The sequence below is a fragment of the Anolis sagrei genome, chromosome 1 (assembly GCF_037176765.1).
Source record: "Anolis sagrei isolate rAnoSag1 chromosome 1, rAnoSag1.mat, whole genome shotgun sequence".
NCBI classification, from domain to species: Eukaryota; Metazoa; Chordata; class Lepidosauria; order Squamata; family Dactyloidae; genus Anolis; species Anolis sagrei.
The window spans coordinates 291,618,648-291,634,348 of NC_090021.1; the positions used below are offsets into that span (position 1 = coordinate 291,618,648).

Sequence of the window (15,701 nt, forward strand, 5' to 3'; positions counted from 1 at the left end):
TTAAATCTTAATAATTCTAACTATATTCTTATACTAGCTATCTAAAGCTACTGATTTTCTCATATCCTTTCCCCGTTTCTCATTTCCCTTTTTAAAAACTGCATTACTAAAGATAAATATATTTTATATTTTAACCCAAATAAAGATTTTTTTTAAAAAAAACATTTATAACATTGACCTCCAAGGATGGTATACTGTTACTATCTCTGTCTACTATCATTTAGATAGCTGTTAGCATTGGTTTCATATTTGGAGAAAGTCTTCGATTAGATGCTCTCAGGAAATTTCCTCAAATGGAGCAATCTCTTACTTGTTACGATTGTTGTTGTTTGTTCAAATGTCTTTACCTTTTGTGTCCAAGCTGTCTTGAACATGGAAAATTGTAAGCAAATCCCCTTTTTGGATTATAGCTCACAGAATCCCTCAGCCACCATAGACAATTATCATATTTGATAGAGGATCCTGGGAGTTGTAGACTAAAGGAACATTTCTCAAGTTCTAACAAGGGGCAAGCAGGAATCACTAGGCTTTGGTCTTACTTCTGCTCTGTTCACTTGATCAGATGAGTCGTGAACAAGCAGCAATAGCAAGAAGGAGGGATAAGGCTATAATGCTGAAGGATTTACCAGTAAGCTTCTTGCTAGATGTGGGCCTCAAGAGGTGTCAATCAGACCCCCTGACCACCCGAGGCTTTCTCTCCCATGTGGACCTTTCTGGCTATGTTGGGCATGCAGTGATTAGTACTTGGCTCATCTGGCTCATTGTCCCCATCACAATAGCACACAATAGATTCACAGAGGAGAAAAACATACACAGAATTATCTTTCTTCAGATGAAGGAAACTTTGGCCTTTCAAGATACTTAATCGTGGATACAATGTGTTAGAGTAAAGTCCACCAGCCCAAAGACTCTGGAATCATAAAGACTTGCAAAAACTGCTGGCCTTCTGTGTTTGAGATAGAGATCTAAGGCTGAGCTGTACCACCTGAACTTTAGCAGTAGTCAAAGTACATATTCAAAGGATTATCCCTTAGATGAAGGTATAGTTACCCACTTTCAGCTTGAACAAGAAAGGTAAGTGCTCCCTGCCGTCTGTTGCCTTTCTTTATTCTTTGTCTTTGAATCCAAATTTAAAGCTTAGATTGAATATATATATTTGTATGTGTATGTGTGTGTGTGTGTGTGTGTGTGTATGATATTATGTGCCGTAAACAAGTCAAAACATCATTTCACTGTGAAAAAGTAGGTATTGGGGGAAGAAGAAAAAAGTGCAAGTACAATACTTCTTTCAAACCCTTTATAAATCCAAGAGCCAATTTCACAGATTTGACCCCATTCCGTGGGCTATAACCTTGAACAATCTTATCTCAGAATCTGTTGCGGTTAATGACTGTACGCCACTAACAATTATTTTAAATTACTATATATAAGTGACACATTGATTTTAAGATTGCAATGTTTGAAAGCTTATGACATCTATGAGGTTTTCTGAATGGGTTTGGATATTCTTTGGATATTTGTTATTTGGATATTCTTCAGTGGTACGGCATTAACTGATCTCTCAGCAGACAGCTGACTTGGAGCTGGGATTTATGAATGCTCAAGTTTTTCCTTCCTGAGCTATGATTTCAGGGAATGCAGCACATCAGTTTGAATAAAGAAGAGATGTGTTTTTAGAGCTGAAACACTGACCTGACATGATTTTCTATCAGCCCTTATCATCCATACAGTTCTGTTACATCGTGTTGATCAGTATCATAAGAAGATGATGAAACATCTTTTTTTATGACATGTCAAAGAAGTGATCTGTCACAAATGCAATGTGACATGCTTCGGGGGAAAACTAATTTACAAAAAAGAAAAGGAAAGACATTTTTGGCAGCTCTTGACTGTTGAGACTATGTGTTTCAATTTCTCTTTAGAAAGTCCTGTCCGTGGGCAATCAATGTTTTAATACAGAATGTCAATCTTGCTTAGATTTCCAGCATCCACCTAAGTGACAGGTTTATTCAAGAGTGGAAATGAACCCCAAAAATTCAGTGGGGTGTATTCTGCTGCTACTTTTCCAATGTGGACCATGGACAAATGCAGAAAAGGCATTGGAACTTGCTAATTCACACATGCTGCCAACTGGAGGGCATAGAAAACTCATCAATGCTCATGCAGAAGGTACCAGGAATGTAGTTTGTGTTCATGTCTGTGTTCTAGTCAACCAAAATGACTGAGAATATTCTCTTTGAGTAAAAGCTAAAGTATATCTTGTTTGAGACTGTATTGATATCACCTCATTAGCTGGACCTTTCCAGAGCTTAGTGCAGTTACTTTTTTGAATTGCAGCTTCCAGATTGGTCTAGCCAATTTGGCTGCTGTGTATATTGGCTAGGAGAGACTAGGGTGCATCTACACCAGTAGTTACCAACCTTTGGTCTTCCAGATGTTTTGGACTTCAACTCCCAGAAATCCAAGACATTTTACCAGCTTTTAGACATTGTGGGAGCTGGAGTCCAAAACACCTGGAGGACCAAAGGTTGAGAAGCATTGATCTACACTATAAAATGAATGCATTTTGACCCAACTATAACTGTCATGGCTCAATGCTACGAGTCCCCCTAGGGATAAGAAAAGTGATATAGAAATACTGTAAATAAATAAATAAATAAATAAATAAATAAATAAATAAAATCTTGAGTGTCTTTAGTGGTCTTTGCTGAAGAGTGCTGGTGCCTCATCAAACCACATTTCCCATTTTACATAGCATTGAGCCATGACAGTGAAAGTGATGGCAAATTGCTTTAAATCTACAGTATAAATGCACCCCGGGAGTAACTTTTCCAAACCTTATCTTTTAGGGAACTTCATATATGTGTGGGAAACATAGAGGATATAGACCTTTGCCTTTATTTTTATTAGATTCTTCCTCATAATAGCCTTCTGAGTAATATTTTGCAATCAAAACATACAACTATAATTAATAAATAACAGAGGAAATGGTTTTAATTTTTAGTTTGCTATTTAATACAAAGATATGTGTGCATTTTGTAATGTTAAATAAACAGCCCTTTTTGGTTGCCACATTTCCTTTGTGTCCAGTTATCTGGAATCAATGACTAAGCCAAATTCTCTAAAGTCAATATTTTGACTATAAATCCACAATAAAAATAGCTGTAAGCTTGTCCTGCTCGTGTCTATATGCCTTCAAGACTTTTGGCGCTTCCACAAATTTCATAAGGTTTTGGCCTGTTTGTTCCAGTGATGTAGCCTACAGCACCTGATACTAATTGATTGTCGCCAATCCAAGTATTAACCAGGCCTGATCCTTCCAAAATAGTGTCTAGGACTTAAATGAGTAATATTGGTGCAAAGTTTGGTCAAGGGACAAGTCAGGGCAGGGAACAAAATTGCAAACTATTTTGGATGCTTTAGTTTGCAGCGTTTATTTAGATTCTTTGGAGGTGGGCTTGTGTATTGGGAAAAATAATGTGTGGAGAAGAAATCAATACCTTAAAATACACTAGAGGAGGGAAACGGAAACACTATTCCTTGTTTTGTTAGGAGAGATGGATGAAGGTCTATTCCAAATTTGTACTATATACTCTGAATGTAAGCAGACTTATCTCATACACCTTTCAATTACATGAATGTACAAACTCTCTTTTAAAAAACATAACCTTATACTCAAGACTATTTCGGAATACTATACTCAGAATTAGCAACTAGCCAACAAGGGATCACGATACATTGTTTTCTCTTCTACTTTTGGAATTAAATCTAAGTTATATGACAAACACACACATACAATCTCAATGACAGGATATGATATACAGGGTTCCCTCGCTACTTTGCGGTTCGCTTATAGCGGGCTTGCTATTTCATGGGGAGCAGCAAGGGAACACTGTATAGCTGCTGCTCCCCATTACTTTCTTGCCAGGCTGGGTGCCAGGCTTGGGCACCCAGCCTGATGAGGAAGGGACCTCCAAGGCAGGGAGCAGCGGAGGCGGCGAGGAGGAGGCCGCTGCTGAAGAAGGCCTTGGTGGTGGCATCATCCTCCTTGCCAGCTCCACTCCTCCCCACTCCTTCCTCGCCAGGCTGGGTGCCAGGCTTGGGCACCCAGCCTGGCGAGGAAGAGGCCTCTGAGGTGGGGAGCAGTGGGGGTGGCAAGGAGGAGGCTGCTGCAAAGCAGGGACACTCCACCCACTCGAGTGCGCAAAGAGTCTCTACTTCACAGATTTTCACCTATCGCGGGTGGTCCTGGAACAGTACACCCACAATAAGTGAGGGAACACTTTATCAATCTAAAATCCCTGTTAGATAATATGCTTTCTGTATTTCAGGCAAAGGTTGAAATAGGGTGTTAAGTGTTATTTTCTTTTCTCACTGTGTACAGGATATCCACGGGACTGCAGTGAGATTTTTAAACAGTCTGAAGAAAACTCCAAAGATGGCCTTTATGTCATTCAGCCAGCAAAGGAGCCCATTGCTGTATACTGTAATATGCAAGATGGTGGCTGGACAGTAATCCAGCATATTACAGCCAACAGTACAGTAGACTTTGATAGAACTTGGCAGGACTACAAATATGGATTTGGCTCAATTGATGATAATTACTGGTTGGGAAATGAATACATGCATCAGTTGACCAGCTCTGCGACACCATACACACTTAGGATTAAACTTGTAGACCTAAATGCTCAAATCAAGTGGGGGGAATATGAACCATTCCACATAGAAAGTGAATCATCCCAATACAGGATCAGACTTGGCCTGTATAGAGGTAGTGCCATTGATGCTCTGTGCCAGGATACAGAAGCATATCTCCATGATAACCAGAAGTTCACTACAAAAGACAGAGATAATGACAACTATTTCCAAAACTGTGCCAAACTAGAGTACAATGGTATTGCTGGTGGGGGCTGGTGGTATGATGCATGTGCTGGAGCAAATTTAAATCGCAAGAATGTCATTTACTGGCAACAGGACTGCAACAAAACACATATGTGCAAGTATGCATGGATGATGGTCAAACCTGTTGATTACCGTCAGGACTGTTCCAAAGTTTGTCCATCTCAGAAAGATGAACTGTAAACAACATTGTAAAATTGATCTCAGACAGAAAAGTGCTATTTCTTTAACCTGAATGTAAAAACAATATGCTTCTGTTGGTTATATGTTCTGGACATATGAATAACATTAGATCCAGTATAAGTACAAGATTAAATCACAAGGTAATAAGCGCTGCAACATGTATTCATTGTTTTCCACTTACCATTCCAGTTCTAAATTCTGATTGACAACCAAAGAGAAAATTATTAATTGTCTAGATTGATTGTCTAGTTGAAATGTAGAACGCATGCTTATTAAATTCACAGACTGTAGAGTGGAAAGAAATAACAGCGAAAAGTGGGGTGCGGTGGGGGGAAAGAAATATTCAGAGATAACATGCTTTAAATAAAGATAGACTGGTGAGAAATAAAGCAGAGGTATTACATTGATTTGAAATGAGGAAGGTCACACTATGAAACAGGGAAAAAAAACCACATGAGACCCTCAGCAATTTCTTTTACTTTTCCCATCTGTTTGAAAGAATATAATCTTTTCCTAGTTTTCTTTCAGCTTCCAAAGCTCATACCAGTTGGGATTGCTGAGCTGTTGCTATTGTCTAAGGAAGAAAAGCGTACAATTAATTTCAAGTGGCAAAGCTTCATGATCCCTTTGAAATAGTTTATTGAGGTATGACTTTCCTTCAAGGCATGAAGTGATGAAGTAGGCTTTTAACCTGTAATTGTTCACAGTACAATAAAATAGTTACTTTTAAGAGGCCAACAATGTTTTCTCTTTATAAAATAGCATGGCCACAATTCTGAACAAATACAATGATCCACAGAAAGATAGACCTTGGGATGATCACGTTAAGTAATCTATCGTTGGAAAAGATATTTGGTACCAAAGGAAGAAACAACCATAGCCAGATACCCTTTTTGATTGCTGATGAAAAGGGTTTGGGATTATCTGCATATCAGAGATATTTTACATCCAACAGAGGGCAGTGATGTATATACATGTTGACATGAATATTGTGCTGCATATAGCTAAAAAGTTCTAATTTGCTTTTTGTCATATAACAAAAAATATTCAAAATCTAAATTTACATAATCACTTATGGCAGTTTCTTCCTTTGTTTCATTTTTTTAACTCTAGAGGAGAAAAAAATTCCCATGTCATCATTTTAGCCTCCTTATTTCCACAAAAGCATTTATGGTAAACAGTACTTAATAAACTGTTTATAGTTATCAGGATTACTCATATTTTGTGGCCAAATCAGCTCCAATGATACACCCAGAGGACTATCAAGAGACCAAGGGGAGTACTGAAGGTTACAGGAGTGGAAAAATGTCTTAGGTCAAAATTCTAAGAATGCTAACTTTCTGATAAAAGCTCACTGCTCAATGCGTACAGAAGGCTAATTGCCTGTTGGAGCGAGATGGAAAAACATAGAGGAAGAATTAAAGGCAGTGGCTGGGATTTTGAATAGAACCTCTCTGTGTCTGTATCTGATCCCAGATTATCTGCTTTGGAGTGGATTATATGAGACTACACTGCCAGATCATCTGGGATAAGCAGATCATCTGGGATCATATCCTGAGATATAGAGCAGTGTAGATCCAGCCTCTATTGCAACCATTTATTGCAAGTCTTACTTACGTTATCTCAATTGCTGTCTCAGTTATGGTCCTTATGGAGTCAAAATGGTACCACAGGTACATAGGAGTGAGGTATCAGTAGAATCAGAGGAACTCCAAAGATTATAGGAAGGCAAATGATGCAGAGAGGTAAGAGGGTAAAGACGGTCAGTGTGATATAGGGTTCTGAGTGTTAGACTACGACTATAGGAGAACTAAGTTCAAGATCACTGCTTGGTCATGGAAACCCAGTACTTTCTCAGCCTCAGAGAATGGCAATGGCAACCCTCCATAAACCACCCAATTAAAAGGCATAACAACAGCAACAACACTTCACAACACCTATTTGGAGGTTGACTATTGACTCCTGAGTGCATGTAGGGGATGGTAAATGATAAGGAAAGGATGGAATAGCTGCAACCTTGAATTTGTAGCATCTGTGCAGTCTAATTAGCATAGGGGTATCAAACTCATTTTCATCAAGGACCACATCCACCTCATGGTTGCCTTCAAAGCGTCATTGAATGTATGGATACAGAAACTATTTTTTTTTATAGTGATTGGTACTATTTAGTTTATACTCATTTTGGGTTCCCAGATGTTACTGAATGACAACCCTAATCTCTTTTGATTATCTGCTATGCAGACTGAGAATACTGGAAATTACAACCAAACAGCACTTGTAGCCCTGAGATTAGGTTTTTAACATCAGCCATTCTATCCATAAGTCTTGCATCTAAATTCTAACCTCGGTATCCTGACTGAATAAAACAAACAGCAGCCTTCCAGATATTAGTGTATCACAACTCCCATCAGCTCTTCTCATGATGTCTAAGGATGAGGAATACAGGAGTTGTAGCCCAGTCTCTGGAGGGCCACCTAAGATGACATGGAGAGCCAAATTCAGCCTGTGTGCCTTGTGTTTGACACATGTGTGTTAGCATAAAGTAGATCTCATGCAGATCTCAAGAACTATGAACTGTCTTGTTAGAATGCTGTGTTTCACATCTTAATGTTCCTTCAAAACCAAACAAAAGGAAACATTTCTACATTCTTATTTGGAGGTTCTCAGCTCCCCCCCCCCCCTCGAAATTAGGCAAACAGTGAAAAAAATGATAAATACACTCCAGTTTTTAATACAGTTCCAGATATTTACAATATATCCCAGAGTTCGGCAGTGTATGTTTCAGTTGTTAGCAGCATAGGTTGAGCATATACTTAACAGTTACACCTAACTGATACTTTGGCATCCATCACTGTGTAGTCTTACACATCTACTCAACAAATAGACCATAAATATTTATAAAATATTCCTGTTTAACAGAAACTTGTGACAAAAATAACTTCCCATTGAACTTTAGTACTAGAAGGCAAAGCTTTCTTTAGCAGTAACATTGCAGCTAGCGGAAAACTTGTACAGTCTTATACATTTCGCCATTGTTACATAACTTGTGTCACTAAAGTGCATGTCATTTGAATCAAACAAACATATCATACACATATGAATGTTTGTTCAAATTAAAAATAAGCCAGTATAACTTAAACCATACACTATACACAGAAAATGCTCTGATGGTAGTGAATGAAAGAAAATAATCAGAGGTCTCTATAATAACCCGCACTTTCCTTTAACAGTTATACACAAAAGCACCAAAACAATTGGTACGATACAGAATACTTAGAATTATTCATATTGAATCCAGAATACACATTTCACATTATTATACAGCTACATGAAATTATATTTGTCCCCCCTGGAAAGAAAGGAGGAATCTTTTGCAAATAACTTGTATATGGTCAAGTTATTTACAATGCTGTTAAATTGTTAAATGTTACAAGCTGTGAAGAGAATTTTCCTTTCTCATGATACCAGCTCTTACTGAAAACACTTATGACTTCATTGGAAGCAATGATAAATGTACAAAAACTCTCATAAAATCCACTGTGCTATCTCTTAACAGTGCGGCGTTACATTTCACAACTATCACCATATTAAGCTATATGTGGATATGATGTGATACAAAGATGCGTCCTATGCCCAGACCTGCATGTTCTTGCATTCAAAATCATCCTATGTATGTTTATCAGCTAAATCCATTTTTAAACTAGAGACCAGGAAAACATGAGTATTTGAAACTTGCAATATCAGCTACAGAACTATGAAGATCCATGTGCTCTTGGAACTTTAGATCTTTACAGCTTTATAGCCAGTAATGTAAATGTTGCTGTTTCAGTTTTGCGGGATGTTGTATTAAATCAGGGGCAGGTGTATCACCAGACAAATTGAGGTGACAGGCTCAGAGATGCTGGGGGCACTGGTCACACTCACTAAGCTGTTTCTAATGAATTCTCTGCTTTCTGCTGGAGAGCTGCACAATTCCCAATCCAGAGCCCACCTGCACAGCATGAGCCACTTTTTCTATTAACTTCAGTAGAGACAGAAAAAATAACTTTTCATACAAAGAACTGACAATTCCATTGAAATGATTGGAAACACTCTTGTTTATAGGGAGCTCTGTGTGTCCACAAGATCTCATGCCCCATGTAAGGAATCTGGGCACTGGAACAGAAATTTTACACCTCTAAATATCTTAAATTTTTGGGCTATTTATGCTGTTTTATGAGTGTCGGTCTTTTTTCCACATAGAGCAGAATCTTGTCAAATATTGAGGTAAGGAAGTAGAGAGAAGCTGACTTTCCCACTTCTTACCCTGTATTGGCACAACCTAAAGCTCTTTCATGGGACTCTGCTGAATATAACGGATTATGGATGGTTCCTCAAATCCAGATATGGGTACCTTACATAGATAGGAGCTCTGCTCATGGAAGGTGTTTTGCAACTGGGAAGAGATTTCTAATCTGGAATGTAGCTTCTGTGGAGGCTCACAGAGTAGCTGGGGTAAGGAAGAAAGGAAAAGTTTTCCTCTACTCATCTCCTATTTTTGTCTAAACCTAAACTCTGGTAGTTATTTCCATAGGTTTGGGCTCCAAATGCCCTACTAAGCTAAGTGGGGCCTATTAGTCGGGGCCATGTTAACTTTTCAGGGATTTCAGTTGCTCTGCTCCATGTATGATTAAGTTTTCATCAAAGCCATAATAGCTTGTGGAATCTGCTTTTTCTGAGTATGTCACTGCTTCCATCTCATCAGGTCATCAAGACAGTGAAGTGCTACAAGCATATATGCCTAAAATAGTTATTACATAAAATTCAGCTTCTTCCAGTCCAGTCAGAAGGGGCATGTCCTCAGTAACATTCAGTGGATGCCTGATGGACTGACCTACTTGTGCTGTGGGTTTAGTCATTCAAGTATTATCACCAAAAAAAAAACCCAAAGGGAAGAGAGGTAGATGATCTTACTGCCTGTTTTTAAAAAATCAAACTCCTTCAGAACCACTTAAATATGAACAGACAACATTAAAAAGAACATTAACTATTGCCCTTTTCCCCTTGTGATGTAAATTTCTTTGATAAAATCATTGACTCCCTCATTTACTAGAGACTCCACAAAGTCGTTCCTTGACATTTCTCATCTCCACAGAGAAAGAATAATCTACAATGAGTGTACAGATTCATAACTAACTCCAAGGACAAGTTTATCCATTGAGAAGTGATCTTAACTATATCACTGACCATTGATACTTCCCTTCCCTTTGTTTCCATCCAGTTAGAAGACAAATTTGCAGGAGAAGATATGCAAGCCTTACTCTGTTTGAGATCTATAAGTAAACCAGACAAGGCCTTAGCAAAAAAAAAAAAAAGGCATTATGTTGCTTTCCAAGTATGTGAACTTTATGAACGCATGGGTGTAATCCACCAAACACTAGTAAGGTCTTTTTTCTTGCCACTTTATTTGGCAGACCTGTGAAAGGAAACTTTCTATGATGTCAACATTAACAATATTCTATGAGTAGTCACAATTATAGAAAAGTTCATTGTTGCATCTGCTTTCTTTATACTTATTAGTATATAAGTATATTTACTATCACACAAATTGTGCTTCTTTAATCTGCAGACATGCAGAGCAACAACTTTATAAAGAAAAACTTGCAGCCAATTTAATTTACAGTGCTTGGCCAAGGTCAATTATTTTTCAAAGGTTTTAATTTAAATTAAGGCAGCTTTGTATTTCCCTGCCAGTATAATTTTTCTTCCATTTTCTTTTTCTTCCACTGACAGAACAGCAACAACTTAAAGGTTTTTCTGAAAGTTTTGTTACAGAGAGCATAGCAGATTGGATTAACTGTACTATTCACATAGCATAACCAATAGCCAAGATGCCACAATGTTGGAGGAATACAATCTGAGCAGAAAGTGGAAACCAAAACCATTATGTTATAAGGGGTCCAAGTGAGTATGAAAGCTAAAAGAATGGCACTCAAAGTCTGGGCTGCTTTACGTTCCTTTATAAGTACCATTCTCTTCCTTTTAGTCATTTGGCTATTTATATTTGGGTCTGTGTTTTTGACAGAAGTCTCCTTGGATAAAGTGGCAGAACAAGGTGTGATTTTTACTTTCCGGCAGCCATTGTTAGCTTCTGGAGCACCATCAGCTTTCACCACTAAGCGAAACTTATAGGCTATACATTTATTACTCTTTTGAACATGGCCTTTGGTTGGTGTAAGAAAGTATTTCTGGGTCTCATATTCATTTTCCCTTTGATGGTCTTTGATAAAGGCTTCCCTTTTCTCTTCTTTGTGCTCATCATCATTCCCTTTTACTGGAGTGTTACAAGCAACTTGAAAGACGGGATCAGAACCATGTTTCTCCTCCTCCTCGGATGAAGCATAGCTACTGCAAGTGGTTAGCTGATCTACCTTTGACCAATCATGACAAGTATTTTGAATCTGAGATTTTGCTGTTGCAGATATACTTCGGCTGGATGATGACCACGAAGCCTGGCATCTCTCCCTCTTGACCAAATTTTGTTGTTTACAACTAAAACAGGACTTCAGCAGAGTTTTCTGAGGTTTTATGGTTTCGAACTCCACCACAGAACTGGAGCCTTGTAGTTCAGCTAGGTCCTTGGTGCGTTTTTCGGTCTCCTTATAAATGCGGCAATATAAAATAGTCATCACTGAAACAGGGATATAGAAAGCAGCAATTGCAGTCCCAAAGGTGACAATGGGTTCATACAAAAACTGTATCTGGCATTCGCCTGGTGGGACAGTTCGCTCCCCTACAAAATACTGCCAGCATAAGATTACTGGTGCCCAAAGAATAAAAGAAATAAGCCAAGCTAGACCAATCATAATACCAGCCCTTCTGGGTGTGCGTTTAGCCCTATAGGTCAATGGTCGTGTGATTGAAAAATATCGGTCAAAGCTGATAACTAGTAAATTCATTACTGAGGCATTGCTAGCTACATAGTCTAGGGCTAGCCACAAGTCACATGCCAAGCTCCCAAGGGACCAGTGCCCTATTAATATGTAAGATGTATAAAGATTCATAGAAAATATTCCAATGATAAGATCTGCACAAGCAAGACTGAGCAAATAGTAATTGTTTACTGTCTTGAGTTGGCTGTTGACCTTGAAGGATATCATCACCAGCACATTCCCCACTATGGTTATTAAGCTTAATATGGCTGTTACAGTAGCAATTGTAATTACTTCCCAAAGGTTGTGGCCTTCAATAAGTTTTTGGTTAGCTGCTGTACCATTGACAATGGTTGAGTTGCTATGAAACTTTTCTTCCATTCTTTTTTCTTTCTTTTTGGATTAATACCAGCCTCTTTTAAGTTGCTCTTGTGTCTTCATCTGTGCTTTGAAGAGACCTTTTTTAATGACAAAGAAAGAGAGAATAAAGCTCATAAAACAATAATGGAATCCTGCCAAATCAACTTAGCATATAACATTGTTAGACCATTGTATGGCTTTAATTATTAATCACACTGAATTTCAAAGAAATTGAAATATCTTTTAAAATTATTCCATTTAGAGATAAAAATAGGCATGGTGATATCTTTAATCCAATAGGTTTCTGTTGCTGTAAGGCTACGTGGGCTTCTGACATTACAGAATTAATCATCAGGCAAAAGTCTGATTTAAGGTGAACAATTAGTTTGATTACCTACATATAATTTATATTGTTTTTTTCCAAATTAACATGGCAACAAATATCTATATCAAATACATGCATAAGAACCAAACTAGATGTGACAGCAAATATATAATTACAATTGCGTCATTTAGGAATATGCCATTGAATTATGTGTTGTTGACTAAAGTATCATTTAGTGTCACCAGTCTTGAGAGTTAATAGCAAGCTTTGGGAGAGAGTTCACCAGAAGCAGAACATGATTGTACCCTTCCTTTCATTAATCACATTTTCTTGGAATGATCTTGATAAATATGCCTCTCTCCTTAGGGCAGTTTGCCTTAGGAGAAAAGCTCTCCATTGTTGCCAATGGAGATAATAGATTTGCAAGGGCCAGTTTTCATCATTATTGCAGCTAGGAAAAGTTGCATCTCCCTCTACACTATTGTGCCTAAGAAAATGGTCCTTTCTCCCCTTCATTGTGTGCTATATAACAACAACAACAGCACCTGTTTGATATTGTTTGTAATAACATAATTAATTTTACAGCTAGTGTGGCTTTATGTCAGAGTGCAATCTTGTGGTTCCAAGATATTTACTATTTATACCCCGCTCTTCTCACCCCGATGGGGACTCAGCGGCTTACAGATAGTGCCTTAGAGGCCATAGGCACTGGCAAGAAGGAAGAAAAACCGCTCACTAGGGATGCATCTAGAAACTGCAGAAATAATGCATTTTCTCACCACTTTAACTGCAACAGCCCAATTCTAGGGAATTATTGGAGTTTATAAAGTCTTTAGCCTTCTCTGTCAAAGAGTGTGGCGCCTCATCAAACTACAAATCCCATGAATAGCACTGAGCCATTACATTTAAAGTGACATCAAATGGGGAAATGAGTTGGAATTTTTGTGAATTAAGCAGAGTTTTCTAGAGAATGAACATTTACCAAATATACAAAAAAAACCAATAACATAGGCATACCGCATTTAACAAAAAGTGTAATACTGGTATAACGTTTTTAGCCTTTTCTGCCAAACAATGCTGATTTCTCACCAAAGAACAGATCCCATGATTCCATCGCATTGAGCCATGGTTGATAAAGTGGTATCAAACTACATTAATTCTACAGTGCAAATGCACTTTTGGTTCCAAAATTTCGCGGGTCCTCAGGCACAAAGGTACTCACGGATTTGCACTTCCCCTTGCTGATTTTGTATCTACAGTGGTGGTGGTGCCTACAGTTATGGAGGGCTCCAAGGGTGAGTCTACACTGAAGAATTATCAGTTTGACACAACTGACATGGGCCAATGCTATGGGAGTTGCAGTTTTACAATATCTTAAGCATTTTTTTGTCAAATAGTGCTGGTGCCTTACCAAACTACAAACCCCAGGATTACATAGCATGGCAGTTGAAGGGGTGTCAAATTGTATTGAATCTGTGTTGTAGAAAGCTTTCATGGCTGGAATCACTGGATTGCTGTGAGTTTTCCAGCCCGTATGGCTATGTTCCAGAAGCATTCTCTCTTGACATTTTGCCCACATCTATGGCAGGCATCCTTAGAGGTTGTGAGGATGCCTGCCATAGATGTGGACAAAAAGTCAGGAGAGAATGCTCCTGGAACAATGTAGATGCACCACTTATGCTCAAAAACATGGTTGCTGCCATATTCAAATCCTTTCCTGAAACTAAAAAAGAATGCAAAATGAGGTGAAGATGTATCCTATGCCCCCTAGGTCACTGCTTCTTAAACTGTGGGTCCCGACCTCAAATGGAGTCTCTTTAGCTTAATGTTGGGGTCCCAAAAAACTTGACAACAGTAAAGGGTTTCTGAATGCTACCAATGTACATACATCTGTTAGTAACAACATGTGCCCTTTACAGTGGACTCTGCAGTAGATGATTCAGCTCTACTTCGTAATAAGGAAATCATCCTGCTTAGCAAAACAATTTTTTAATTGTCAAAAATATTGAATCACAGTGTGTGTGTGTGGGGGGGGGGGGGCAAAAACCATGATAATGATGATGGATATGCTGTCTGACTTAAAAATGTCTTTTAATCTTTCCCTAACCTCAGAGCCAAAAGTGATGGGAGATGTCATTAAATAACATGTGGAGATCAAAAATGGGTAAAAATGAAAGAACAGTAACCATTATGTAAACAAACAAACAAACAAACAAACAAACCAGTCAGCTCTTAGTATCCATGGATACCTCCATGGATTCAAAGGTCCTTTGAAGGCAACCATAAGGCTGATTGCATAGGGAAGGATCTCACCTCACTTTGAGAGAACCGGATTTTGAAAAATGTGGCTTGTTGTGGAAACAAGGATTGGTGAGAAAGCTTCAGCTGAGACACCTTTCCCCTATAACTTTTTCAGGAGCGCATCTCCCTTCCAAAAGGGTAGATTTTTCTCACTTTCTGTTGCCTCACCCCCATTCTTAACCATTAGTTGTTTTTAAGTCAGATGTTTGTAGCTTGGAGACTGTCCTTTCCACACAGCCATATAACCCAGAACATAATTGACTCATAGAGTTGGAAGTGACCTTGTGGACCATCCAGTCCAACTCCCTGCCAAGAAGGAAAATCGCATTCAAAGCACCTCTGACAGATGGCCATCCAGCCTCTGCTTAAAAGCCTCCACCACACCCAAGGTGGAGAGTTCCACTGTTGAACAGCTCGTATGGTCAGGAAGTTCTTCGTAATGTTCAGGTGGAATCTCCTTTCTTGTTTTTTTTCCCCGTGTCAGAAGTGACTTGAGAAACTGCAAGTCGCTTCTAGTGCGAGAGAATGGGCTGTATGCAAGGACATTGACCAGGGAATGCTCAGATGTTTTGATGTTTTGCCATCCTGTGGGATGTCTTACCATCTCGTCGCTGCATGGGAACCTAGAGCTGTGACGGAAGCTCACCCTGCTCCCCAGATTTGAACTGCCAATCTGTCGGTCAGTAGTCCTGCTGGCACAAGGGTTTAACTAATTGTGCCAC

At 38.7% G+C, this 15,701-nt stretch overlaps 2 protein-coding genes across 2 annotated transcripts in view; one reads left to right on the plus strand and one right to left on the minus strand.

The window, feature by feature from the left end:
• Nucleotides 1-1,785: 1,785 nt before the first annotated feature.
• LOC132761833 (fibrinogen-like protein 1-like protein) lies at nt 1,786-5,102 on the plus strand. The gene is made up of 2 exons (XM_060754897.2): nt 1,786-2,169; nt 4,385-5,102. The coding sequence occupies exons 1-2, from the start codon at nt 2,022-2,024 to the stop codon at nt 5,080-5,082; spliced, it is 846 nt and encodes a 281-aa protein (XP_060610880.2). The 5' UTR covers nt 1,786-2,021; the 3' UTR covers nt 5,083-5,102.
• Nucleotides 5,103-7,790: 2,688 nt separating this feature from the next.
• CHRM5 (cholinergic receptor muscarinic 5) overlaps nt 7,791-15,701 on the minus strand; it is a 60,756-nt gene continuing 52,845 nt past the window's right edge. Inside the window, exon 2 of the mRNA XM_060760085.2 lies at nt 7,791-12,451. Coding sequence (XP_060616068.2) covers nt 10,788-12,374 — 1,587 coding nt within the window. The 5' untranslated portion in view covers nt 12,375-12,451 and the 3' untranslated portion in view covers nt 7,791-10,787. The remainder of the gene's footprint in view (nt 12,452-15,701) is intronic.

Excerpts from the sequence above, each read along its gene's own strand:
- LOC132761833 (XM_060754897.2), top strand. The coding sequence starts at position 2,022 with ATGAACCCCAAAAATTCAGTGGGGTGTATTCTGCTGCTACTTTTCCAA. Across the intron at positions 2,170-4,384 it reads CATCAATGCTCATGCAGAAG|GATATCCACGGGACTGCAGT; the intron begins GTACCAGGAATG and ends CACTGTGTACAG.